General features: G+C 30.8%; 2 protein-coding genes across 8 annotated transcripts in view; one reads left to right on the top strand and one right to left on the bottom strand.

The window, feature by feature from the left end:
• The window catches only part of LOC139489275 (RUN and FYVE domain-containing protein 2-like), an 88,716-nt gene that overhangs the window by 52,436 nt on the left and 15,974 nt on the right, over positions 1–20,306 (top strand). For 4 of the 6 annotated variants that reach the window (XM_071275541.1, XM_071275542.1, XM_071275545.1 and 1 more), the window contains 2 exons: positions 11,872–11,969; positions 16,513–16,599. In XM_071275541.1, coding sequence (XP_071131642.1) covers positions 11,872–11,969; positions 16,513–16,599 — 185 coding nt within the window. The remainder of the gene's footprint in view (positions 1–11,871; positions 11,970–16,512; positions 16,600–20,306) is intronic. The other 2 variants (XM_071275544.1, XM_071275543.1) reach the window with 1 other exon arrangement.
• Positions 1,515–19,226, bottom strand: LOC139489276 (prepro-gonadotropin-releasing hormone-like protein). 2 transcript variants are annotated; one of them, XM_071275547.1, is made up of 4 exons: positions 19,155–19,226; positions 3,319–3,487; positions 2,932–3,000; positions 1,515–1,661 (listed from the first exon to the last, which is right to left on the bottom strand). In XM_071275547.1, the coding sequence occupies exons 2-4, from the start codon at positions 3,472–3,474 to the stop codon at positions 1,632–1,634; spliced, it is 255 nt and encodes an 84-aa protein (XP_071131648.1). In that variant the 5' UTR covers positions 3,475–3,487; positions 19,155–19,226; the 3' UTR covers positions 1,515–1,631. The 2 variants fall into 2 exon arrangements, with proteins under 2 accessions (XP_071131648.1, XP_071131649.1); XM_071275548.1 differs by lacking the exon at positions 19,155–19,226 and adding an exon at positions 6,095–6,138.

Raw genomic sequence — 20,306 nt, 5'->3', positions numbered from 1 at the left:
CTGTTCTGAATGTTTCAGAGTTATGGGACTTTTAACAGTAATCTTTTAGGCAATACTTATATATGCCTTGGTATATTCTCATGCAACTTTTTCTGAAAGACTTCTGATTAAAAAAAACTTCTAAATATTCCTTGTTATTCTAGCAACAATTTCTATGCACAAAAGAAGGATGTATAATTGGCTCCTGGCACAACTGTTTATTATGAGTTGTTCTATTGTTTTGCTATTACACCACTGTTTCAGGTTGGGAGAAGTCTTGAGCACTGACAAACATGTTTAACTCCGCCACATTTTATATGTGCCTGCCCCAAGTCAGGAGCCTGTTCTTCAGAGGTTTTCTATAAATGCTGTCACATTTTGTATTTTTTTTCATTGTTTTATCATTAATCAGGAGGTTATTTTCACTTGAATTCTATTACAGCTGACAATTCATTATGACTTTTGCTCATTGTTAAAAGGATGTACAGTAACCTATAGATACTACCAAACAAAAATTCACATTTCAATTTTTCTGTTTGGGAACATTTAATTGAATACTTATATGGAAGTTTTCCAGGCTGGCATTAAGCACAAGAGCAATATCTCTTCTTTATGAGCAACCCTGCATGTGACTGGTTCTTTTGACTCCAATCTTAGTTGACTCTGATTGTCTGCTTCTCTGCCTAAGTGTGTAATGCTCTCCTAAGCATTCTCCACACACAAAAAATGGCAGCAATGATATAACCAAAAGCTCTGAAAGTGGCCTTAAACAACAACAATCAATCGTTAGACAATCTGTTTTGCCATATCAATATATTAATTCACAGCTATATCCAATTTAAAATGTATACTCTCACAGTTAATATGTCTTACAAATGTGAGATTTGCCTTCTGTAAAACCTTGTGAAAACCATCTCTTTCATTCAATATTAGAAAATAATGCCTTTACAAAGTCATTACTAGGCCATGCAGTCATCATTTGTTCTCATAAGGATTCATTCCAAAGCAGCCAATATTTTTAGACATTGATTTATTAAAATATAATTTGAAGTTAAATACATTTTCTTTTCTTATTAACATAACAGTATCAGAATACAGAAACACAATAACATAAAATAAATGAAAATTATACTGATATGCACTCCAATATCAGCTTTATACCTCCTAATAGATTTCATACCAAAGATACTGAAACAAATAATGTCTTTGTATACTTTAACAAAGCAAGAAGTGTTTAATATGCTGATTTCATCATCTTGCAATCCAATATCAGCTTTATAATTCCTAATAGATTTCATAATGAAGATATTGAATCAAATACCGGTAATGTCTTTAGTTACTTATACCAAGCAAAAAGTGTTGAATATTCTGATATCATCTTGCACTCCCAATATCAGCTTTATACTTCCAAAGAGATTTAATACATTTAACAAAAAAAGCATTCTATCAAAGCTGGAAAACATGATCTTGTGTAAGACTCATATAAAAGGTTCAGAAAGCTGTAATATTTAAACAAAACAAATAAAACATATGTATTCTAAATAACATTTCTAGTTTAATTGTAAAATACAATAAAATTTAAACAAATGTTATAATATGAAGTTTATAACTGTCATATGAGGATGTGCTTTATTCTTTCAGCACTATCTGACTCATGGTACTTGTATGTCATCTCCTTTATCCTGCAAAATGAATATAAATTCTGTTATCTGATAATCAGAAAATTTTGTCAAATTAAAGCAGTTTTCATTGTCATTTGCTTTGATTGATTAATTTATCACTGGTTAATGTTGCATGATGGATAGATATATGCAACGTGAATATGTTTTTAAATTAAAGAAGAGTTTCAAACAAAGAACTTTGGCTTATCACATTGTCAATGACAACGGGTAGAAGTTTTGCTCATTGTAAATGACAAAGGGAACTAGATTTGCTCATTTTTGAAGGCTGTATAGTGACCTATAGTTGTTCACTTTTGTGTCATTTGGTCTCTTTTGGAGAGATGTCTTATTGGCAAACGTACAACATCTTATTATTATAGGGGAGGAGGGGTGAGTAGTTGGAAAGCATTTTGATAGTGCTAGGGTTCTGACAGTACTTTTCTTACTATATAGTACACTTCACAATCTTTAAAACAGGGGAAAAGTTCTTCACATGTGAAGGGCAGCAATAAGTTATTGTTTGTTTGCTAGAACCTGATCATAAAAAAGTATGGATTTTGAGAAAAGCAAAATCTATAAGAATATTTAAGAGATAACTGTATTGTATTTGAAGCTTTAAGGACGTCCATCGGTAGTTTTACTGTCGCAAATTTAGTTTACCTGGCGACGCGGAGCGGAGACAGGTAAACGGGTATTTGCGACAGTAAAACTACCGATGGACGTCCGCAAAGCTTCAAATACAATACAGTTATCTCTATTCTAATGCAAAACAAGTTCATAATTAAATTTCAATCATTATTTCAGTATAAAATCTTCATTAAAGAAAATTCCGCGAAAAGATGTTATCTTCTTTGGTCCCTACACTAGGTGACGTCATAGGTATGCTTCCGTCGTCAAACATAAACACCGGGCGTTTTCTGGCTTCTGTGCCGCTTCAGAATATAATAAAATTTCATAAAAAGAAGATGTTTAGGCGCAACAAGTGAGTTTTTTGTTTATTATTGTAGAAATAACATGTCAATACATTCCGAAATTCAAAATGTCGGCTTCCTTAGTTACAGACAAGGAGATAGAGAATTTTACGCTTGCTGTCATCCAATCAGAACAATTGTTACAAAATAATTGCATTAGAATTAATAATATAAAAAAACCTTAGCTAGTAAAAATTTGTGTTAAATTTTCATCTGAATGTGTTTGAAAGTGTAATGCCTGTACCATTCTGTAAAATAAATCATTATGAGGAAGGCAAGTTAGTATTTTCATGTTTATAATTCAGAAATGGAAAACTCACCATTGGAAAATATTCTACAGGTTCTTGAATGACTGATCTGGAACATTTCTGTAATCTGCGTGTTTCATTCTGAAGTAAAAATTATGCATAATAGAAAGTTGCAAAGTCAATTCAAACTTTGGCAAGTACTGTGGATACATTTAAGTTATAAACTCTTGGACACATACTTTTCATGTTTATGTGCCTATTTACAGTTGTCTTGTATAAGTTATAATTAATGATCAATATCTTTGTGGTCACAAGTTGAAAAATATTTCAATATTTGCAACAACAAAAAATCTTATTATTCTTAATATTACACCAACCATGGTTTTTGTTAGATTATTTATTTGCATGGCATATGTTACATTCCCCTTTTAATGTGACCCTTTTTAGTGAAAATCTTACCTCTAACAATTTGGATATCATGGACTTAACATATGGACTAAAACTACATTGTGATGATGATCTTTTTCCTGGGTTCCATCCATTGCTGAAGTGATAACTTTGTGATGTTGTATAACACACCAAACAAACTAAAGTTATTACAATAGCAGCTTTCATGTTACTTTATGCCCTGTAATATAAATTATAATGCAATTCATTTGTAACAATTATTTTCATTGGGTGTTGACAAATTTTTAAAAGGGTTATTAATAATTCCATTTTCTACCAGTCCGTAATTAAGAAAACCACCATTTTGAATTCAGATTTTTTTTGTGGGTATGTAATTTCTAAAAAACTGAACAAGAAACTCACATTTTGAGCCTAAAATCTTCTTAATGTCAATATTGACACCATTTTGAAGTGAATGAAAGGTATAAATACCAGGGCCAGATCCAGCCATTTTAAAAAGAGGGGTTCCCAACCCAGGATAAAGGGGGGGGTCCAAATATATGTCCCCATTCAAATGCATTGATCGGCCGAAAATAAAGGGGGTTCCAACCCCTGGAACCCCCCTCTGGATCCGCCACTGAATAGTCTAGTGTTGATGTTTAACATTAAGAGTAGACATATAAAGTCACATTGTTTTGATGCTAAAGATGATGCATAAGTTTCACAGACTTCATTTATGGCATTTTTAAGCCAAAATATTTAATAAATGCAACTTATTTTAACATGTGGAAAAATAATAGTATTTTAAGCTTGGCCTTAGTAAAACTCGATTTTACCGTTGCAAGCATCTGTATACCTAGCTCCGCTCCACGTTGCTAGGTAGGCTCAATTTGCAACTTTAAAATCTATCTTTTATGAAGGCCAAGTTTAGGATGTGTATATTAATACAGTTATCTCCTAAGTGATATGTCATAATAAACAAAAGTTACTTTATGCACTATAATAGAAAGTAATATGTCATGATAAACTTATTAATGTCATGGGTGTCTGAGCTGACACTATATATCATTTCTTGCATCATACAAGTGCAGAGCGATTAATTTCATTTACTATGCATGCCATCTTGAAATTATTTCTTAACATATATTGATTTTGATTGGTTGTCTTCTATTGGCTAGAATAAAGTATAGAATTGAGCACATGTCCCAGACAGGAGAAAATATTAAATACATGTGACAAGGAATAAAACCATAGTATGTTGGTATTGCAGGCTTGTGACAGATTGAAGTTGACCCTATTTAAGTGCAGATATAAATACAAATAAAGATATAAGAAGATGTTGTATGAGTGCCAATAAGACAACTCTCTGTCCAACTTTGATTGATTTTGGAACATTCAAGTACGATTTTAGTCTTTTGTGTAGGGTTTTCATATCAGTTACAGACTTTGCATAGATATTTTTTTAACCCCAGATAGGTGATAACAGTTACAGATGTATTGATATAGGAAGATGTGGTGTGAGTGCCGATCAGACAACTCTCCATCCAAGTAACAATTTATAAAAGTAAACCATTATAGGTCAAAGTACAGCTTCAACATGGAGCCTTGGCTCACACCGAAACAGCAAGCTATAAAGAGCCCAAAAAATTACTAGTGTAAAACCATTCAAACAGGAAAACCAACGGTCTAATCTATTAAAAACGAGAAACGAGACTATACATTTTAAGAAATGTTAGACTTTAAAACTTATGACTGGTATACTGTCAGTATTTAGCATAGTATGGTGCCAGTTGAGGTTTATATTTACCAGTGAAACAGCTTCATTTTTGTCAAAAATGGAATAATTTAAAATAAAATGATAATAATAAATATTGAATGAAAATTGATTAATATCAGTTCTCAAAAAGGTGCATATTTTAACAGTAATGGTTTTGATTGCAGTACATTTGCAAGTAGATTATATGTTGCTTTTCTGAACTGTCCATTACAAAAATTATTGGGCCATCTTGGAGATCAAAATTTTTATATTGTGATTGTCTTTACTGAAATATTTATTCAAATTGCTTTTTATAAATTCTGTATGAATTTGCATTAATTCCTTTTGAAGTAAAGGTATCTATATTTTTCAATTAAAGTTTTCATTTTCATTTTTAAATTCAAAGTATTTTATTTTATTGGTGAGATTACAATAATCTTACCATAAAAATAAAATCCATTGAAAAATCATATTTCCAATAACTTTTTTATTGACCTAGCCTTTGTATCAAGAGAACAAGTTCTTTGACTGCAAATATTATATCTACTTTTAAATGGTTTTCTGATATTGAAGCTTCCTCAGCAAATTCCATTGTCTATTTTGATTGATAAACAATAATTCTTATCAAACCTATACTTTCAATTTTTTTTATGGCATACATAATATTTCTAAAATTGTTTGAATAGCCCCAAAAAATAAATCATATTCATAAATAAAACAACAAAAAAACACAGTTATTGGGAATGATCACCAAAAAATAAGAAGCAGGTATGAAGAAATTGGACCGTCTGCCAAATAATAAGATGGCTGAACTTTTATTTACAGTTACTGTAGGAGTCATCTCAAAAACAAATTGTAGTAAAACGTTTTAACTTTTGTTTTTGGTGACATAAATTTTCTTTTTAGATGCATAAAATTTTCAATTATTAATAATTTTTATATGAATAAATGTTTTATAAATTAATGTGCAACACATTTGTTGTTAATGACAAAATTTCATATTTATCGGTGGTTTGAAATTAAAAAAAATACTTCATAATTATATAAGATAAAAAATTCAATTTGAGTTAAGAGTAGAAATTTAAGACTTACCCCTAGTGTAGATACACAAGTAATAAAGGAAGATTCATATCAAAGATGTTTATTTTATAAGATTAATTATAAGTAGGCATAGATACCACCTGCTAGCATATTGATAGATGATCCAAGAATCGGTAAGACTGGTGTCCCTCGGTCAAATCAATTAAATATTTATAATTATTATTGTTTAAGTATAATTAGAAATTTCTTTTGTTTTGTGGTCTAACCAATAAGGCACGTTTTACAGACTGATCTACCTTGAAGGCGTGAAATGCTTGACTGAAAACGAACGGAATAATTTTCCTTTAAGGTGACATAAGTATAGGACTGTCAGAATCTTAAGGAAGACTCCCACGCTCTCTTTCATCAAGATTTTGTTACTGATGACGTTTGAAGATTCATTACCCTATCTCATGGCGAAATATGATATTGTCTGCCGAAAAATAATTCTGTAAGAAACTTGATTATTTGTAGCCAAAAAACTATGGTATGCCACATAAAACATTAAATTTTATAAGGCTTAGAGCATTTAAAAAATGTTTAAAACTTTGTTTTTATGAAAGAGAATAAACTTGCCTACCTCTATGAGATGATATACGATATAGTACCAGGAAATGAATTGATAAAGATTTATTTAATGTATTATGTTTCTGGCACTATGTTATATACAATCACATTTGATAATGTTAAATATAAACATGATATCACTGATTTTGTTGATTGACTTCTAAAAGTAGGCAGTTATGGCATTAAACATATTTTGGCTTCATTTTTCCACCGAAAAAAAACCTTGTAATCTTCTTGGTGGAATTAATGATGTACAATATATTTAATTTTCATTATATTGACCAAGTTTTTGATGTCTTTTAATAGTCATCAAAATTAGTGTGCGGTGACGTTATATTTTGTAGACCAGTAACCCTTATTTATGACATACTTTATAAAGTTTTAGAATTTTTCGCTTGATGTCAAAATTTACAAAAAACTTAGTATTTTAAAAACTTTTTATTCATATTGTATTTTGTTGTATAGTGATCATGGCAGGTTAGACAAAATATACATTGCATATTTATGACCTTGGTTTTAATTGCATTTGTTAAAAGTACAGAATATTTCAGATACTTATGATATAATCAGCAATCTTATCATTTATTCATCTTAATTTCCTTAACTTTTTTATATCAATGTATTATAAAGCTTGAAATAGTGACCTATTCCAGTAACTCATTTTCACCCCTAATTACATAGTAATTTAGGCTAAAATTGAGAATGGAAATGGGGAATGTGCCAAAGAGACAACAACCTGACCATAGAAAAAAACAACAGCAGAAGGTCACCAACAGGTCTTCAATGTAGCGAAAAATTCCTGCACCATGAGGCGTCCTTCAGCTGGTCCCTAAACAAATATATACTAGTTCAGTGATAATGAACGTCATACTAATTTCCAAATTGTACACAAGAAACTAAAATTAAAATAATACAAGACTAACAAAGGCCAGAGGCTCCTGACTTGGGACAGGCGCAAAAATGCGGCGGGGTTAAACATGTTTGTAAGATCTCAACCCTCCCCCTATACCTCTAGCCAATGAAGAAAAGTAAACGCATAACAATACGCACATTAAATTCAGTTCAAGAGAAGCCTGCATTTCTTTCTAACCAAAAAGAAAATTTAAACGTTGTGTGGCGTTTGTTGTTGTTTTCTAAACGCTACGAAAGTAGAAACAAGTACAACGTTTAATAAGTCTTTACTGACCCTGTTTGAACTGTCAATTATGCATGCACATGTTGTTGGTAAACAGATTTTTTACAAACGTAGAAAAAAAATATCTTTTAATCAAGTTCAACTTAGAAACAAATGTAGCTTTTGTACTAACAAACGACGAACAAAAAACTGTAGACGCATCTTTAGCGATTGCATAGTTTGTCAAAGTTTATGTAAACTTTCAAACGTATGTTAGAAAAAAATGATCAAAACATGTGCCCGCTTAGTCATTTGCATCGTTTGTGTTAAAAAGAAATGCACCCTTAAATGGTTGATTTTTCAATTTGGATAAATTGTTTATATAATTGTTTAATCTTTATTCAGTATGAATTTGTGGTTTGTTGGATTAATTAGCCATTAGTTAATAATTGCTGATGCAGTTATATTTATCCATTTGAAGATATTATATTAATGGGTTAATAAAATTTAACAGAATTTAGAAGGTTATTTATATTTTAAATTTAACTATTGCTTTTGGTAAAGTTCCACTGATGTTTATGGTGTATCTTTCAGTTGCAATGAGTTAAAGAGTTTTGCTCCTTGTTGAAGTCCTCACTGTGACTTTTGGAGTCAAAACAGCGTTCAAAGCACCGTGACTAAATTTGTTTATTGTGTTTTTTGCTGTTCATGTGTTGATTTTGTATCATGAATTGATACCCCATATCATAATTCACCCCCCCCCAAAAAAAAACCTGTGTTATGGGTCATCTTTTACCTGCAGTGAGGTGAACGTTTTTCTCCTTGTTGAAGACCTTACTGTGACTTATAGAAGAACAGCAATACACATGATACAATCACTGTTCCTTTGCTTTTGTATGTATTTTTTTTGCTGTGCATGTTCTGATTTTTGTGTTATGAATGGATACCCCATATCATATAAAGCCATTACACAATTACAAAAAAAATATAGAGTCTAGTGATAAAGTGAAAATCATCACTATGTACATTTTGTAATTACTACATTTCCTATTGTATTCCATAATAACATTCATGTGACCTTATCAAACTATATTCGATTTAGACATACGATTGATCATTATTGATTTTGTGCTTAGAAATAAATGATGAGATGGATCATCTGTCCCTTTACAGCAGATGTTTTTTTGATAGCATTAGTTGTTGAAATATCAATTGATTTTGTAATTTTTCTAATTTTGGTACAAGAGTCCGTCATTGTGCATTTTCATAAGACACTCGAACCTTGTTTATTTTTAAGAGGTCATAAATATAATCTTAGTGTATGCAATCGTTTAAATGACATCTCCCACCAAATTTCTAATAAATCTGAAACAAGTTCCAGAACTTAGCCCAAATACATGAGCACTTTTCACAAAATGTTCTATGTTGACAAAAGTGTAAAAATTTCAAGAAATCTGAACCACACAATTTTCTAGGAATATTTTCATTGGATATATATGTATAGCAGTTTTACAAACTCTTATTTTAATCATTGCGAAGTTTGATTTCTCTTTTAACTAATGATATATGTGATTAAAACAGTCAGCTGATATTTAAAGAGATAACTCCCATAGAAGTTCTTTGTCTCCTTTATAAGGGGACTTTGAACATTATTGCGCTTTAAAATAGCTATCTGTGAACTTTCCTAAAATTGCCACACAAATCACTTCACATTTTTTTAAACATCTTTCGTATCTGGAAATGGAATCATAATTTACGCTGATTTAATCAAATAGTATATAATGTTATTTTCAGGCTAAAAAAAATGTTTGCTCTAAACAACAATGAACAATGCTTACCATAGAAAACTTTTTTTTTTATAATTGAATTTATCTTTTTTTGCATTAAAATAATGAGTCTATAGACAAGTTCAAATAACCTTGAAGAGATTATCAAATTTTTAGTAATTGTTCCCAAAGACATATTTTCATCTTCAATATCAAAAGACTGATTGCATTTGGTAATTAAACCTTGCATCGCAAATGATACAGACCATGCGAGGGCTGAAAAGCCAGTCAAGGTCGTTAATCACTTCCATCAGTCGCAAATTATTTTCTTTCCAAATTAAGAGACCAATTGAGACAGATTTATTTTTTAAAGTTGTCATTAATATCTATTTGAAATTGTCTCGTTTATTCAACCATAGAATGGGATTTATAAAATAAAATAAAGCAGGTAAAGATAGCTGCATTTTTTTTTATATTTGTAGTAAAATAAAAAGTTTTAGTAATAACTGACTAAGAATTATTAACCCTTGTCATGCGGGGGCCGTAATATTATGGCCTTGAAACTTCTCCGGTCTCGTGCGGGGGCCGTTATATTACGGCCTCAATTAAAAATGGCGCTTCACATTTTTGGTGTCAGAATTAAGAAGTATGAAAACAAATTACTCCAATTTCAAATACTGTCTTTTGAGGAAAAGAGTTAAATCTTTCATCATTTTCAGTTTTTATGTTGAGTATTGTTTTATAAAAGTACAATAGTAATATCTAGAAAGATGATCATCATTATAACTTGTCAGTTCAAGTGCCTATAAATTGTAGATAAGACATATGTGCTGACTTTTAAAAAAAAATCATAAATCATCCTTGAAATTACAAAATCCTAAAATTCTCAAACTTTATGATAATTCATGATTTTAAAGACAAACATAAAGCTTTGATGGGTTGTTGATTTAATAGGATACTGTAGTCTGTTTTGGAATGAAACATTTGGTTTGAAAAACTGAGAAGGTCATATATCTCAAGATTTAGTTGTTTGTTTTTTTAAGATTTTTAATATAAATGAACTAGAACTCTTAGAAATGTTTATTTTTTATAAGTATGTTTCTACTTGTGTCAGATCCTTTATAATTTAAAAAATAGGATTGGTTCCTTAAAAGAAAAGCTGTTCAAAAGTATTAATGAAAGGACCTTGTTACCCCACTTCAAAGATTTTAAAATTTTTTATAAAGGTCAATTATATATTTTCTTGGAAAAAACAATAATAATTCACTTTCATCAAAACAAACTTCATTTTTCCATTAAAACATGAATTTTAATGGAAACAAAATATTTTTGCTTCCATTCTGAATCGAATTATTTTTTGTTTCAGATAATATATGGACTATTCATAAAAGAGATTTGTAAATACCTTATTCTGACTGTTCAAGATTATTTTTTATATTATAATTAGTATGTAATTTACCACGATTGTTTAAATGGGGACATACATATGGTTGGAAGTTCCTCCTACCCCTCCCCTTATCCTGACTTGGAACCCTCATTTTTAGAAATGTCTGGATCTGCCCCATACATGGTTAAATACCTGTTTTATGATAAGAAATTTCTTGGAAAACAGTATATGGAATCAAAATGATTTGCATATCTATTACCTCTTGAATGGGATTGATCTGTTATATCTTTTACTTTGGTTATCACTATAGATAAATAGACATCATGTTTCTACTGAACTACATGAACTACTTTTGTGACTATATGATATATTTAAACACTGTTGATTTTACTGTGACTGAGTGTTCTATTGCTAACCCTTTGATCATGCAGGCAAGATCAGTTGGAATTAGTAAATGGATTACTGTTTATTCAGGAATTTTTGCAATGTTTTATAATAGCAAAAATTGAACCAGATGAATAGTTTTGCAAAAATAACCTTGCATTTTGAATTTGTATGCAATTGTTTGTAAGCAGAATTTCCTGAAAGCACAATAATCAATCCACAATTACAGCGGATTCCATTGAGTGTGTAGAGAAAGGTAATATCTTTGGTTAGCTTGCTTGTTAGCTGAACCGTGAAATCATCATTAGGTCAGGTAAACTACCCTCCTTTCGAAGTAACATAGTCCAACAGACAGATCGATTGGTTTTCTGTCGGACTAGTCTATTCTTAAAGTAGGGAAATTTACCTAACCTAACAATGACTTTGCAGTTCAGCTAACCAAAGATATGACATTTGGCTACACACTCAATGAAATCTGCTGTAATGGTAATTCTTAGATTGTCACAATGATAAATGCATGCTGAAAAATCTGAATAAACAGTATTTTGATTTTTTTTAAAATTTATTTCAGAATTGTGACCAGTCATTAAAGCATAAAACAGAACTGGTAACTAAGCTAGAGGAGAAAACCAATCAGCTTGTCCAAACATTGAAAGATATGGAGAAAAGGTTAGCACAAATTTTCAATGTTTACTATTAAAATTTAAAAACCAACTTAGTGATTTTTCCTCTGCATTGAAGACCCATTGGTGGCCTTGGGCTATTTTCTGCTCTTTGGTTTGGATTTTAACTGTTTGAAACTTTCCATGTTTTCTTGCTCTATTCTATTTTATTGATGGTGTCACTGTAAAACTGCTGGGTTACAGGCTCAGCAAATGGAGGAGTATGTATGAAACAAATCTGTTATAGCTGGACTCTGGACTCTGACTTTGTATGGTTGTAAAAGTGCATTAATCCCAGGCAAATACAAACAGTATACAAAAACCAGTAGTAAAAGTGAGGTTCTAATAGTTCCCCAAGAAATAAACAAGTACATAATCTTGTTTTGAAAAAACATGATGATTAACAGTAACTCAAATATGCACTTGAATTTAAGCAAGTAAAAATCAATAATTCAATCATCAAATAAGGTGTCAATAAGCACTTATAAAACTAGAAAGAAAAAAAAACACTAGTGAGGTTGAAAATGCCCTACAAAATGAACAAAGCACATATAGGATATCGTGACACCGAATCGCCTGCACTGTGACGGTATATATGTATATGTATACACAGGGGTCGAATTTAAGCTTTTTTGTGTACTGGCCAGCCGGACCAGTGATCTAAAAATCTACTGGTCTGGCTTCAAATCTACTGGTCCTAAAAAATGTCGTTCATTCGACAAACACTAATATAAATAATAACCCAACCCCCACCCCCAATACGGGTAATTTATTTCGCAGGTAAATTGAAATTGCCAAGCAGTCAGTGATTTTTATCGACAATTCTCCACTGGTCCACTGGACTACCAGCTGTCAAAGTCTACTGGTCCGACGAAAATTCTACTGGTCTCGGACCACCGGACTAGCGCTAATTTCAACCCCTGTGTATATACAATGTTTATGAATTTGGTATGATATATATGTCTGTATGTTTGTCATGTTTGTGTATAACCAATGTGTATTGTTTTGGTATCAATCCTGTGATTTTGGATTTCAAACCAATAAAAATTACTTACTTACTTACTTACTTAATCTGTTTAAAAAAACTTGAATATAAATGGTCACTGGAAACAAATGTTTCAATTGATATAAAAAAAAGTAAAATAACAAACAAACAAACAAACAAAAAATGCAGAGGAAAAATCAAAACAGAAAGTCAGTAATCAAATTGCAAATGAAAGGAATTGGTGGCCAAAAATTGAAGTCAAGATGGTAGTTTTTAGAATGAAACAAAATTCATTTTTATCTAATAATATTTTTTTTTTTCTCACAAAAAGTAACCAAATAATATTGTCTGCATCCATTCAGTCAGTACAAATGCCTTACATGAACTGACCAGACTGAATACAATATTTCATGATTATATTTGACCACTAATGGCTATACCAAATACATAAAATATGCTTTCCCCACGTTTGTGATATTACACAACACTTAAATGATAAGAATTTTCAACCAAGTTATCTTTTATTTGTAATAAATGTTGTTTTTCTTCAATGCAAATGTTTTTTAGGCTTAAAGCAAATATTTCAGACAAAAAACAAATAAATCATTTTTGATGGTTGATAGATTAATGATTTGTAAACATCTTGAGGATGTTTTTGGAATGATTTCTAACACTTCCGTGATTTTTTTCTTGCCTCAAAAGTCTCAGCAATATATCATAGTTTCTGATTAATTTTTTTCAAAGACACTCACTAACGTTATTTAATGATAATTGGTATGCATTTATCTAAGAATATATACAATGCATGTCCATTGTAATAAATTGGCCCCCACACTTTAATGGCCTATTGACTAACCGTTTTCAATTATCCATCATTGGAGAAAAACAACACTTATGACTAAACTACCTATATGGAAGTCTAGTACTATGTTGGTGTAAAAAAAAATGAAAATAAATTTTTTGGTATCTTTTTGATTTTTTTCAAAAAATAAGGTAAAAAAATGCTAAAATAAGAAAAATTGAGACAATTGAGAAACGCCAGTTTCTAACCGTTTTCAATTATCCATCACCAGAGGAAAACAACACTTATGACTAAACTACCTATATGGATGTCTAGTACTATGTTGGTGTAAAACATAATGGAAATACCAGGATAAAAAAAACATGAAATCCTGAGGTCCCAAATTTAAAGAAATTTAAATCTCAACATCCCAAAATCAAAATTTGAAAAAATCCAGGATCCCTAAAGGATCAATCCCAAAATTCTGAGTTTAAAAACACCTGAACCCCGACGTCCCGAAAAAAGGTCCTGCCCCCTCTTCTATGATATTCAGCTTGTTTTAAATATTATTTTATGGTTCTTTTTTCATTGAAGTACAAAATGTACAAGTATATCCACACATAATTTTGTTTATTATAAATTATTGTTGAATCCTGTTGTGCTTTATTGTTTGCAAATTTTATTATATTTGTGCTTTGATAAGTAAAAAATATACATCTACACATTAGTATTAGTAAGAGTGATTTATTATTTGTTACTATGGTTACAGCTTCATCAACTTTTAGCTTGATTTTAAACATAAAAAAACCAACCTTCTCTTCAAGAAAAGATGCTTTACATATATGACATTCATTCCCTCATGGTTAGTCAAGTTGGTTAATTAAAAACCGCCCTCATCATACCAAAAGGCAACTTTAATTCACACTTGAAATGCTTGATTAATTCCTTATAATTCTCATATAATAATCACTGATTAAGCTTGACTTTGAGTGGTCTGTTCAGAGTTCTTTCCTTGGTTATAAACACTTGAAAATAACATATTACCAGAATCAGCTTCAAACCTTTGTAAACATTGTCAATTTCACTGTTTCTATTTGAGTACAACCTGTGTGTTATACAGGCAAGATCTGCGTTTTTCATATTGCATTATAAGGGTGGTATCTCTGAGGACATTTTACATGTGAATTATTAGAATTGTATTTGATAAGATTTTGTTTTTACCACATTTCATGTATTTTGTAATGAATAAGAAGATTACAGATTAATTGTCTCGCCTAAAATTAGTTGTAAAAGCAAGACTTCTGCGTTCTGTTTTATGTGTTGGCGGCAGAAGTAGGATAAATGTTTTAATTTGTAATAGGGTAGTTAAAGGGGAATAACTATTGGTAGGTCAATGATATTTGGTATGCAGCTTTATAAGCATTCAACAGGCACATCTCATTTCAATAGAGATTATTTTGCACCTTCCCCTAAAATATGTTCTGTTGAAACGTTTGCACATAAGGTTTAAGAAGATATGATAAAAAACTGATATGAGTGCTTTAAACAATTTACAATTTAAAGTTTGTGTTTATGTCAGTTAATGAGGAACCACTTCATGATAAGTCAATGATAGTTGGTATGCTGTTGTATGCTATGGGCATAACTCATCTCAACTGAGGTTCTATAGCCCTGCACCTTCAATCATGGGTCATTGACTTTAGAAAAATGATATGCAAAGATAACCTGTTTTTATAAAGTTTTGCCATTTTCATCTCAACATTTGCATTAAACTATCAAAGTTAATGATTGTGTTTACTTTGTTATTGATTTGACCTTTGGACTGTTTTAATTTAAGTTTTTCTGATGTGTCTTATACAGGCAAGACATCCATCTGTCATATTGATGTGTCTTATACAGGCAAGACATCCATCTGTCATATTGAATGTGTCTTATACAGGCAAGACATCCATCTGTCATATTGATGTGTCTTATACAGGCAAGACATCCATCTGTCATATTGAAATATAAGCTTGGTATCTTAGGAGTGCATTTACCATGTTAATTAAATTAGTATGGTATTTGACAATATTTTTATTTTACCACATTTCATGTATTTCGTAATGAATAAGAAGATATCAGAAAGAAAATGTGTCTAGATTACAAAACATATTTATTGTCTCACCTCAACTTAGTTGTAAAAGCAAGATTTAAGCGATGTGTTTTGGTAGTGTTCCTATATGTATTATGTAGGCAGAAGTAGGAGTAACGATGAACAATGTTTTAATTTGTGATAGGGAGAATAACTAGTGGTAGATCAATGATATTTAGTATGCAGCTTAATAAGCATTGGCACATCTCATTTGGCTATTTTGCGCCTTCCCCTCAAGTATGTGCTGTTGAATCTTTTGCACTGTTTACATTTTAAAGTTGGTGTTTAGCTCAGTCAATAAGGGACCCCTAATGAAGAGTCAATGGTAGTTGGTATGCTGTTGAATGCTATTGGAATAACTCATTTCAACTGAGGTTCTACGGCCCTGCACCTTCAATCATGGGTCATTGACTTTAAATAAATGTTTAGCAAAGATAACATTTTTAAGTTTTGTCATTTTCATCTTAACTTTTGAATTCAACTTTCAAAATTACATAAAGATGAAATTTCTGTGTCAACAGTTTATGTTATTTTAAAGTGTAAAATTGTTTTAAAATTTGCTTTAATTATGCATAATTTTGCTTTAGTAATTTTATTTTGTTTGTTTTTCTTTCTTTTGCATGTTGTGTGTATCATTGTTACTATGGCAACAGATTAAAGCAATGCGAATCTGATAAATTAGCAGCAGAAGAAACAGCTAGGAAATTAGGTCAAATAATCGCTGATAAAGATACAAAACGGTAAGATCTTGTTTACATACCTAAGCATTCATCTGATTTACATGTTGTTTCCATTAATATTCTAATAAGTGAAATACTGAAAATTCAATTCTGTGGTACTTTTGTTGATTTTTTTCTATTATATTTTGATACTGTGGATTCATTATTATTCGTTGGATTACAATTTTTGTGGATTTTGTGGGCACAGTCAAACCACGAAATTAAATATTCAACAAACGATAATTTTTCTATAGGTTTGTATGCAGACTTCAGCAAAACCACAAAATTAAATATCCACGAATATGCAAGTTTTTCTTTATCCACGAAAAATTGGTACCCACGAAAATAAATGAATCCACAGTAGAAATTTTCTTTGTTGACATAAATGATGCTTTATTGTTTTGGTTTTTTTTTACATTTTATTTTAGCAAGTGTTTTAATCATGTTCAGAGTTAAATAAAATTGAGAATGGAAATGGGGAATGTGTCAAAGACTGACAACAACCCGACCATAGAACAAACAACAGGTCACCAATAGGTCTTCAATGTAGCGAGAAATTCCCGCACCCGCAGGCATCCTTCAGCTGGCCCCTAAACAAATATATACTAGTTCAGTGATAATGATAAAGACTGTTATAAAAATTATATTTGAAAAATAAACACTGTTGTGAGATGTCAAGTCTTGGAAATCATCCAATTTTCCTGCCAAAAGCTCTTGATTCTTCGACCAATGAAAACTGTCCACTACGATAAAGCTAAGAGTGCTGACAGTGGTGTTAAACACCATGAAAACTATCAATCAATGATTGTCAATGAGACCTCTATCAACCATATATAGTTAAATGTGGAAATAATGAGCAATAATAGACCATTGTTTTACCTTCAACAATGAGAAAAACCCATGCTGTAAAGATGGCTAATAAAACTCAATATGGAAAATTTGAAACAATAATTCAAAGGAGAAAACTAACTTTACTTATAACAAAATTTTTCACAAAAATGACATAAAAGAACCAACATCAACTACTGTACTATAGGTTCTTGACATTATACAGGCTAATAAAGAATGAGGCAGAATTAAAGATGTTAACTATTTAGGTTCTTATCGTCCTTGGCTTCCAAATATTCAGCTTTTAGCTTTCCTGATGAAAATAACTACTAGTATAATGCATACAAATGTGTGTAACTTATTATGTTCATGTGCAAATGAAAAATAAAAAACAAAAAAATTAGATATAAAAAAACAATATATAAAATTGAGAATGGAAATGGGGAATGTGTCAAAGAGACAACAACCCGACCAAATAAAAAACAACAGCAGAGGGTCACCAACAGGTCTTCAATGTAGCGAGAAATTCCCGCACCCGGAGGCGTCCTTCAGCTGGCCCCTAAACAAATATATACTAGTCCAGTGATAATGAACGCCATACTAATTTCCAAATTGTACACAAGAAACTAAAATTAAAATAATACAAGACTAAAAAAGGCCAGAGGCTCCTGACTTGGAACAGATGCAAAAATGCGGCAGGGTTAAACATGTTTGTGAGATCTCAACCCTCCCCCTATACCTCTAACCAATGTAGAAAAGTAAACGCATAACAATACGCACATTAAAATTCAGTTCAAGAGAAGTCTGAGTCTGATGTCAGAAGATGTAACCAAAGAAAATAAACAAAATGACAATAATACATAAATAACAACAGACTACTAGCAGTTAACTGACATGCCAGCTCCAGACTTCAACTAAACTGACTGAAAGATTATGATTTCATCATATGAACATCAGGCACAATCCTTCCCGTTAGGGGTTTAGTATCATACCATCATAACATATATGAGAAGAACATATATATTTTCAAAACCTGTGCATTTGTTATACTAGATAATTACTAACAACTGTATAAATATGTTATTCAATAATGTTAACGAGGCCGGGTTAAGGTACCGGTACTTGATGTTTTCAACTAACAAATGTACAGATTTTAATAAAATATGATAACTTAGTTAAAAAAAAAAATCAAGAAAAGCGTTTCAGACATATTCATTACATGTTGTTCCCAATTTATACAGCACTGGGTTGATACCTCTGCTGGTGGACTATAATTATTTCCAGAGGATATCATCAGCTTACTAGTCAATACTTTGGTTATTATTTGTAATAAACCTATCAAAAATTGTGCGTTAAAATTTTGGAAATTATTAAAAACTAAGGTTTAACTTTCTCAGGCAAAGTTGACCTCGGATGGATTTTGCTATTTTTTAAAGTCTTTTTGGTAATATACTAGCTCTTCCACTGTTTAGGCTAGTATACATCCTTGGCTTTCAAATAAAAAAATATTCGGCATTGATGGTTCATGATGAAGTTCAATCCAAGAAAGCGCTTTCGGTCACAGAAAATTTATAACATGTTTTCATTTAATAAATCTATAATTATTAATAGAATTAGGGTGAAAAATACACAAAAAGATTAAGAAAATTTTAACATAACTGCAAACATACATGACGGCAACATTTACTTATTGTTAAATTTAACAAAAGAATTTATTAAAACATAACAAGTAAATAGTTAGTTCTTACCAAACTTGGGATAAATGTTATGCTTGTAATCCTCTTTAAGATTAATGTTTGAAAACTTCAACTGCCACTAAATATAGAGATAATTTTGGATGCATGTTGATGTTATTTCTTGTGGGTGAATGTCGGTTGGCACCAATTTGATTATTGATGCGAAATAATCATTCAATTTTTGACAGCAATGCGTAGAATTCAAATTGAGGAATACTGATACTCTTTGTAAGCTCCCAAGAGGAGCCTCTGTTTTTAATTTGCTCATTTTGAAGTATAATATATAATGAATTACATATTACGGGATATTCATGCTTTTCCTGTTAATTTTCTGATGCTGAATTATGACAAAATTCCCAAAAGAGAAAAGAACATGGTGAACAACACAATTTTGACAAACTAACATGGCCATCATCAATTTTAGTCAAAAGGTTGCCAATTTTTTCCCTAATTAGATGAGAACAATAAGTTCCAATGGGGAACAGGGAAACCTGTGCTATGTCAGTCAAAAATATTAATTAACAGTTGAATGCAGTGCTATTTCATTCATTTAATTTTTTTTTATTTATAAGGCATTCTTCAAGTAAATATCATATTATATATTTCTATATTTCCACTGGTATTAATTTGGGGTTAAGCTGAATATTGGTCAATAACCTCAGACTTTATTTGTCAGGACTTTATATTTGATGAAGATGAAAAGGGAGATATGGATACAGTCAATGAGACAGTTACAAAACAATACAAAAAAACTAAAAGTACATTTAGAGGTCAACAATACTGTAAATTCAGAAATTATTGCGTGCCTTTTATTATTGCAATTATTGAGAAAATTGAAAAAAATGTGAGATTCTAATATGACGTGTTATTACGCTTTGTAAACAAAACCGTGTTCTAATGAGCACAAAATATGTCTGACACATGCGCACGAACTTACTGTGTATATTAACGTTATTTCCATCGTTATCCCTTAAAATATATACATTTAAGCAGCTAGCATAAACTTTTATTATATATTTTTATAAAACAACATATATGTACCATGCTCGTAGTTTTTAAACTTATCAAATATGAAATGTAATGCACAGACCCCTCGGAGAGGAAACAGGAAAAGCTAAACATTTTTATGGTATTTCCGTACACTTCGACCTATAAAAATACTGT

Source organism: Mytilus edulis, chromosome 9 (assembly GCF_963676685.1).
Source record: "Mytilus edulis chromosome 9, xbMytEdul2.2, whole genome shotgun sequence".
NCBI classification, from domain to species: Eukaryota; Metazoa; Mollusca; class Bivalvia; order Mytilida; family Mytilidae; genus Mytilus; species Mytilus edulis.
The sequence above is the reverse complement of the archived record's forward strand: the minus strand, read 5'-3'. Positions and strand labels throughout refer to the sequence as shown.